General features: G+C 36.6%; 1 protein-coding gene across 2 annotated transcripts; it reads right to left on the bottom strand.

Moving 5' to 3' along the window:
• Window positions 1–1,681: 1,681 nt before the first annotated feature.
• LOC145956767 (uncharacterized) lies at window positions 1,682–8,723 on the bottom strand. Of its 2 annotated transcripts, XR_014433025.1 has the most exons (3): window positions 8,583–8,723; window positions 3,250–6,778; window positions 1,682–1,868 (listed from the first exon to the last, which is right to left on the bottom strand). XR_014433025.1 is itself a non-coding variant. In XM_083072434.1 (2 exons), exon 2 carries the CDS (start codon window positions 6,775–6,777, stop codon window positions 4,117–4,119), a length of 2,661 nt encoding a protein of 886 aa, XP_082928560.1. In that variant the 5' UTR covers window position 6,778; window positions 8,583–8,723; the 3' UTR covers window positions 1,682–4,116. The 2 variants fall into 2 exon arrangements, 1 of the variants encoding a protein (XP_082928560.1); XM_083072434.1 differs by having other exon boundaries at window positions 1,682–6,778.
• Window positions 8,724–9,103: the final 380 nt, after the last annotated feature.

Genomic DNA, 9,103 nt, shown 5'->3' with positions numbered 1-9,103 from the left:
TTTCCCTTTTTATTCTTATTTATTATTTACAAGGAAGGCGTGTTATCTATATAAAACGTAAAATAGAATGCAAAGACACTTGAGAAATTCAACGAATATCATTCTCATTGATTCTTATTTAGAGAACATCTTTGCATACTATTATATGTGCCTCCCATTTCTAATGAATATGCTAATGTACTATCCTACGAGATGCATGATGTTTGTTTTCTGCCTAAATTTTATCATTTTTTTACTAAAGGTTATGATGCATGATTTTTGCTATATATATGTTTTTTTTTATTTTTTGAAACAAACTATCCTATATGATGCTTCAGAGCTAGGGTATAAAGAAGAGTGTTAGTTTTTTTTATTTATTGATATCTGTTTATTTGTCTATAATTCCTCTCTATTTGAAATGAACAAAAAGAGAACACAACAAATGCAACACACATATGCTCAAACAAATGTACACCCGCGGACAGTCACGTTCAAATCCTTAGTCTGTGGTCCCTGTAAGAAAAATGCATTGTATAGGACAGTTCTAATTTCATTGGTTTTAAGGCCCCAAGGTGCCCCCATTATAGGGACTCAATATCTCTGTCGCCATCACCTGGCAAACTCTAAGGTTTGTCGCAGTATTTCAGGCTAGAGTAACCGGTTATCACCTTGAGTGTGATTTCCGACAAGGCTCGCAGGCTCTAAGGCCAAACTTGGGCTGGTCGTACATCAACCACTCCCTATGTTTAATACCCTCATGCCCCCAGGTATAGGGGAAACTATTGTGTGCAAAGGTTTGTGTACAATTTGTATTCAAGCATGTGCAGAATTTAAACAAGCAAACAAATATCAAAGCCAAACAAATAAAGCAAACAAAGTAAAGGGGAAAAATATTTAAACTATTATTTTTATTTTATTAACTTCATCTATTAAATGGGCCTGACCCTCTTTAAACTTCCCTAGTGGAGTCGCCATCTGTCGCAACCCGAAAATTTCCGATCTCGCGACCTATGGTTTAGACATCCTTTTGAAGATCTCATCAATTAAGGAATTCCTGGACACCAGACTAATCCTTAATTAATGGTTTTGAAAATAGGTTCATGGAGTCGCCACCAATGTTTTACTCAAAACATTGGAAAAAGAAAAGGCTTTTAAAAGTCCAATAAAGGCCTTGATAACCAGAATTGGGTTCGGGGATCGATTACGTGTAGGGAAGGTATTAAGCACCCGTACAACGCCTTCAATCGGTACCCTATGATGAAGTTAATATGATAAGAATTAATAAATTAAATATTAGATCCCCTTTATTTATATTTATTTACATACTATAAATTTAAATTACATGATTGATCCTAAAATGTCTACATGATTGCTTTTATTATAACAACATTTATCAAAAATAAGAAATAAAAAGAAAAGAAGAAGATTGACTGAAATACCTCTTGAATGAGCTCTATTGAATCTTCGAATATGGAGATTTTTAGGTGCTTTGTGATGGAAAAAGTAGGGAGAAGTGATGAATGTTCTTCTCCTTAGCTCCTCCTAGCCACGGATCCTCTTTAAGGAGATAACACCGAATGAAATGGAGCTTGAATGAAGAAGGAACACGGATGGTGTAACAACCCACCCTAGGCCGTCACATCAAAACCAACTAAAATAAAATGATATATAATATAGAAAATAGAGCAAAAGCCAGCTACGCTAGAGTGTAAAAATTTGTCTTCATAATATCAAACATAATTATATCAGAGTCAGTCTTAGTAAAATTATACAGTAATCCCATAATAACATCATATAAGACACCCTAGGTGCTGGTCAAGCTCTAAACCTAGCTACTTCTCAAAGCAGCTACCAAAGACTTCTTGCTATCCCAAAGCCTCACACCTGATCTGCTCCCCCACAAAGTGAGATCATCACAGTCCAAACCACATGGAAACATAAGGGTTAGCACGTATAAAAACCAACCTTAGTACAATAAAATGAAATATCATTAAACTAGATATTCATCAACAATACATATCCATACCAAGGAAATGAACATTAAAATAGTTATTTCCATGCCAAATATAAACCAATCCAGAATCTAAGGTATACACATCCATACCAATGTATACATATTTAATAAAGAAATCCATAACCAATGTATACAATCCATACCATATGTATACATATTCCACATCCAAAAACAAAGTCACACCACTGTATAATCCATGATGTAACCAACACATCCAAACCAAATGTTGGCCTCAACACCATCCAAACCAAGTGTTGATACGGTGAAACATGTCAGCAACCCATGTCCCACACCTAACCTCTCATGGAAAATATACAGTTGGATTTACGTCGTCACGTAACCCTGGTGGAGCCACCTCATCCATCGGTATGACTCGGCCCAGACCCATACCGGTAGCAAATAGAATACTTAGAGGAGTACTTCAGAATTCACCTAACATCTGAAGTGGTTTATTATATAATCCTTGGAAAAGTTCCTTATTGGAATCCTCACCATGGGATTCACAAATTTTATAGTTTTCCAAAGATTATATCCTGATCTCACCAAGAGATCTTCCATACCATAACCTTACTCCTCTGAGTTCTATTAGCTTTTCCAAACCACATGCACATAGCATATTTCATAATTACATACAACTTTTCCATAACCATGCCAAATCATTCACTAGAACAATCATATCTAGAGTTCTAGACCTCCTTTTTGGGTGATTCCAATGCCATTAGAAAGCTAACATCTAAGGCTACAACTTTCATGACAAAATCAAAATACTCATGAAAAGTACTATTCATGTGAATAGTAATAGTACTATGCACATGAACAGTAATTTCTGAAATCAATTCGTGACTAAATAGTAAACTCAAATTGAATGAATAGTAAATTCAAATTGAATGAATAGTAAATTGAATGAATAGTAAATTATGCAATCAGACGGAATTCATATGAATAGTACTATTCATGTGAATAGTAACTTTCACGACAGAAAACTTGAAAATCATCAAAATTCCTTCCAATTCATGAATCCAATCCAAATTACACGAAATTGAACCATTATAAAGCATAAACAATATCCAGAAACAACATTTTAAGCAATAAAATCAAGTTTTAACCATTAATTCATGCAAATCATGAAGAAATCATGAAAACCCTATCAAACCCCTTTTTCCTCAATCCATCCTTAATCAAGCTTAAATCATGAAATTAATATGATATTTCAAACCCATACATACTAGATTAAGTCTTATAAGTACTACCCTTACCTCAGAAACTTCAGAAATGCAAGATTTGGACAAACCCCCAAATTCCCAATTCAAACTTCAATCTCAATTTTCAAGGCTTTAGAGGCCAAATCTCCTGAAACTCCAGTTGTGAAGATTGATCCTGGCTTGATAAGTTTCCCAAATATGTCCTCAGCTTCCCTCCGGACCAGAGCCTTTCTCTCTCTACTTTCTCTCTCTAAAAATTGTCTCTGTCTGACAAATGAAATCCTCCGGTCCTAAGTCCCTATATATAGCCATTTTTCAAAATTTCCAAATTTCACCCTTAGCACCTATTCACCTCAAATATCCTATTCCTTGAAGTATTTCAACTCCCTAAGCTCTGAAACAACCTCAAATTCACTCAGAAAGACCAGATTTATCTTATGTTCCTATCCTTCGATCTCCTACCCATCTTATTCCTTTCCATGCAATACTCACAACTCACCACCATATGAAATGCAACATGTGTCAACACACAAACAAATATCACTTTCAGATATAGATGCTTGGAATAATGAGTTGCATGCCATAATACTTCACTTAACCAAGATGAGGAGGAAGGTGATCAGTCTTCTTCCCTCTTAATACTGGTTCAGTATAATGGTGTACAATGCATCATTCACCAAATTCATGCACACACATGCCTATACAAACTATCAAAACATCAACCTCTCATCTCATACTATAAAATCACTATCATGCTTAAATAACTAATCAAAATCACATTAACATACAACATGCATAGAAGTAAGTACATTCCAAATCCACATAAATAACATATACATACATACATATATACTAAATAACTTAGTATTTTCCATGGTGTTACAACTCTCCCCAACAACAAAAATTTTCGTCCCCGAAAATTCACTTACTCATAAAGAGATATGGGTATTGATCCTTCATTCTATCTTCCAACTCCCAAGTGGCTTCATTAGTAACCTCATCCCAAATAACCTTTACCAAATTGATAGATTTACCCCGCAATTGCTTAACTTTCCTATCTGCCACTGAAACTGGCTGTTTCTCAAAAGTTAAATTCTCCTTAACTTGCACTGCCTCTGATTCCAAGACATGACTCGGATCGTGAATATACTTTCTCAACTGTGAAACATGGAACACATCTTGCAGATTAGACAGAAATGGAGGTAATGAAATCTGATATGCCACTGGTCCAATCCTCTTGAGAATTTGATACGGCCCAATAAACTTAGGATTCAACTTCTTAGCTTTGATAGCTCTTCCCACACCTGTGGTAGGAGTTACTTTCAAAAACACATGTTCTCCTTCTGAAAACTCCAAAGGTTTCCTCCTTTTGTCTGCATAAGACTTTTGCCGACTCTGAGCAGCTCTCATTTTTTCCTGAATTTGTTTCACCTTTTCAGTAGTCTGTAAGATGATCTCTGGCCCTACCATCATTGATTCTCTATGTTCTTCCATAGATCTAGAATAAATCAAAATGTCATCAATGAACACCACAACAAACTTATCCAGAAAGGGTCTGAAAATCCTGTTCATATAATCCATGAAAATAGCTGGAGCATTCGTTACTCCAAAAGGCATAACAACATACTCATAATGACCATACCGAGTCCTGAAAGCAGTCTTTGGTATGTCCTCCTCCTTTACCCGAATCTGGTGATACCCCGACCTCAAATCAATCTTGGAGAAAACAGAAGCTCCCCTCAATTGGTCCATCAAATCATCTATCCTTGGCAAAGGATACTTATTCTTGATTGTCAATTTATTTAACTGTCTGTAATCCACACATAACCTCACACCACCATCTTTCTTCTTTACCAATAACACTGGTGCTCCCCACGGAGAGACACTTGGTCTGATCATCTGCTTCTCCAAAAGCTCCTCAACCTGCTTTTTCAATTCAAACAACTCCGCTGGTGCCATTCTATAAGGAGAAATGGACACTGGTCCCGCCCCTGGTATAAGATCAATACTAAACTCTAACTCTCGCTTTGGTGGTAACCCTGGAATATCATCCGGAAAAACCTCTGGAAAATCTCTAACAACATCAATACTATTCAACAACTTCTCATTCTCTACACTGATAAAAGAGAGGATCATAAACCCAAGAGCTCCATCCTTCAACAACCCATCCACCTGTCCACTAGAAATAAACCTCTCCTGTTCAACAGTAGGAAAGATTAATCTCTTTTCTGAACAATCTATCAAAATCTTATTGGTAGAAAGCCAATCCATCCCTAAAATCACATCCAAATCAGATAGAGGTAAACAAAACAAATTCACTTTATAACAACGCCCTTCTACCTCCACTGGACATCTCAAACAAACCTCAGAAGTCAAAACAGACCCTGAAGCTGGGGTAGAAACAACTAAATCCACACACAAGGAACTCACAACCAAATTTAACCTTCTCACACATTCATAAGAAATAAAAGAATGTGAAGCACCAGAATCAAATAGAATAAAAATATCATTACCATTAGCTTTGCCCTTTCCTTTTACCAGTTCAGATGACGTTTCAGCTTCAGCACCTGTTAAAGCAAAGACACGACTTGCTACAGTAGGCCGATCCACTTTCTGGTTCTCTCTAGCTGGAATATTTTTGACATTGCAATCTTTAGCCATGTGACCCACCTTGCCACATTTAAAACACGTATAGTTCTTTGTAGGACAGTCTTTCATTATATGTGGGCCTCCACAGACATAACATCTAATACTCTGAACATCTCTTGTAGTAGTAGTCCCCATCGGTTTCTTATTAGCATTTCCAATTTGAAACTGAGATGGTCTCTTTTGAGGATGTTTCCCCCTACCAAATCCAGATGATCCCTCTGGACCCTTTGCCATTTTATTTCCTCCTTCAAATCTTTCCACTGTTTTTGCCTTTTCAACTAAAACTGGAAACTCCATAATTCCCATAGGAACAATAGTCTTTCTCAGCTCAAATCTTAGACCCTCACTAAACTTCCTACACCTCCAGGCTTCAGTGATAGCTTGAGAATAATATCTAGCCAAGTGTTCAAACTTGACCACATACTCTTGTACTGACATATTTCCTTGCTGCAGTCTCAAAAATTCAGCTTCCTTAGCATATCTGGCGCTATCTGGAAAATATTTCTCTAGGAATACCTTTTTGAAATTTTCCCAATTTATCACCTCCCCTCTAGCTTCCATCATAGCTTGAGCACCTTTCCACCAGAAACTAGCCTCACCCACCAACATATAAACAGCATAAACTAGCTTCCTCTCCTCGGGGCATTGCATCACCATGAAAATTTTCTCCATCTCCTCAATCCACTGGTCAGCAACTTCAGGTCCATCAACACCTGTAAATTGAGGAGGATTCCCTTTTCTGAACTCTGACAAGCCCCTATACTCATTAGGTACCTCAGCCCTAGCTGCTTCAGCTGCAGCCTGGTTGGTCTCCATCTGAGCCAACAAAGTATTCTGTTGTCCAATAGCAGCAGCAATTTGCTCCATAGCTTGAGCAATCTGTTGCGCATCCACGCCTGAAGAAGGATTAGAATTGTTTCCCCTACCAACCATCCTAATCAAGATGAAAGATCAAGGAACCCATGAGTTTACACCAAAACACATAAGAAATTCTTTTCAAAATCCATTTCCTCACAATAGAAACATAACAAGACCATTTCCCACAAATCCTAAAGAGACTCGACCAGCTCTGATACCAAAACTGTAACAACCCACCCTAGGCCGTCACATCAAAACCAACTAAAATAAAATGATATATAATATAGAAAATAGAGCAAAAGCCAGCTACGCTAGAGTGTAAAAATTTGTCTTCATAATATCAAACATAATTATATCAGAGTCAGTCTTAGTAAAATTATACAGTAATCCCATAATAACATCATATAAGACACCCTAGGTGCTGGTCAAGCTCTAAACCTAGCTACTTCTCAAAGCAGCTACCAAAGACTTCTTGCTATCCCAAAGCCTCACACCTGATCTGCTCCCCCACAAAGTGAGATCATCACAGTCCAAACCACATGGAAACATAAGGGTTAGCACGTATAAAAACCAACCATAGTACAATAAAATGAAATATCATTAAACTAGATATTCATCAACAATACATATCCATACCAAGGAAATGAACATTAAAATAGTTATTTCCATGCCAAATATAAACCAATCCAGAATCTAAGGTATACACATCCATACCAATGTATACATATTTAATAAAGAAATCCATAACCAATGTATACAATCCATACCATATGTATACATATTCCACATCCAAAAACAAAGTCACACCACTGTATAATCCATGATGTAACCAACACATCCAAACCAAATGTTGGCCTCAACACCATCCAAACCAAGTGTTGATACGGTGAAACATGTCAGCAACCCATGTCCCACACCTAACCTCTCATGGAAAATATACAGTTGGATTTACGTCGTCACGTAACCCTGGTGGAGCCACCTCATCCATCGGTATGACTCGGCCCAGACCCATACCGGTAGCAAATAGAATACTTAGAGGAGTACTTCAGAATTCACCTAACATCTGAAGTGGTTTATTATATAATCCTTGGAAAAGTTCCTTATTGGAATCCTCACCATGGGATTCACAAATTTTATAGTTTTCCAAAGATTATATCCTGATCTCACCAAGAGATCTTCCATACCATAACCTTACTCCTCTGAGTTCTATTAGCTTTTCCAAACCACATGCACATAGCATATTTCATAATTACATACAACTTTTCCATAACCATGCCAAATCATTCACTAGAACAATCATATCTAGAGTTCTAGACCTCCTTTTTGGGTGATTCCAATGCCATTAGAAAGCTAACATCTAAGGCTACAACTTTCATGACAAAATCAAAATACTCATGAAAAGTACTATTCATGTGAATAGTAATAGTACTATGCACATGAACAGTAATTTCTGAAATCAATTCGTGACTGAATAGTAAACTCAAATTGAATGAATAGTAAATTCAAATTGAATGAATAGTAAATTGAATGAATAGTAAATTATGCAATCAGACGGAATTCAAATGAATAGTACTATTCGTGTGAATAGTAACTTTCACGACAGAAAACTTGAAAATCATCAAAATTCCTTCCAATTCATGAATCCAATCCAAATTACACGAAATTGAACCATTATAAAGCATAAACAATATCCAGAAACAACATTTTAAGCAATAAAATCAAGTTTTAACCATTAATTCATGCAAATCATGAAGAAATCATGAAAACCCTATCAAACCCCTTTTTCCTCAATCCATCCTTAATCAAGCTTAAATCATGAAATTAATATGATATTTCAAACCCATACATACTAGATTAAGTCTTATAAGTACTACCCTTACCTCAGAAACTTCAGAAATGCAAGATTTGGACAAACCCCCAAATTCCCAATTCAAACTTCAATCTCAATTTTCAAGGCTTTAGAGGCCAAATCTCCTGAAACTCCAGTTGTGAAGATTGATCCTGGCTTGATAAGCTTCCCAAATATGTCCTCAGCTTCCCTCCGGACCAGAGCCTTTCTCTCTCTACTTTCTCTCTCTAAAAACTGTCTCTGTCTGACAAATGAAATCCTCCGGTCCTAAGTCCCTATATATAGCCATTTTTCAAAATTTCCAAATTTCACCCTTAGCACCTATTCACCTCAAATATCCTATTCCTTGAAGTATTTCAACTCCCTAAGCTCTGAAACAACCTCAAATTCACTCAGAAAGACCTGATTTATCTTATGTTCCTATCCTTCGATCTCCTACCCATCTTATTCCTTTCCATGCAATACTCACAACTCACCACCATATGAAATGCAACATGTGTCAACACACAAACAAATATCACTTTCAGATATAGATGCTTGGAATAATGAGTT

The sequence above is a fragment of the Cajanus cajan genome, chromosome 4 (genome assembly GCF_000230855.2).
Source record: "Cajanus cajan strain Asha chromosome 4, NIPB_CcT2T_4, whole genome shotgun sequence".
NCBI classification, from domain to species: Eukaryota; Viridiplantae; Streptophyta; class Magnoliopsida; order Fabales; family Fabaceae; genus Cajanus; species Cajanus cajan.
This window is presented reverse-complemented; position numbering and strand designations above follow the sequence as displayed.

Excerpts from the sequence above, each read along its gene's own strand:
- LOC145956767 (XM_083072434.1), bottom strand. The coding sequence starts at position 6,777 with ATGGTTGGTAGGGGAAACAATTCTAATCCTTCTTCAGGCGTGGATGCG.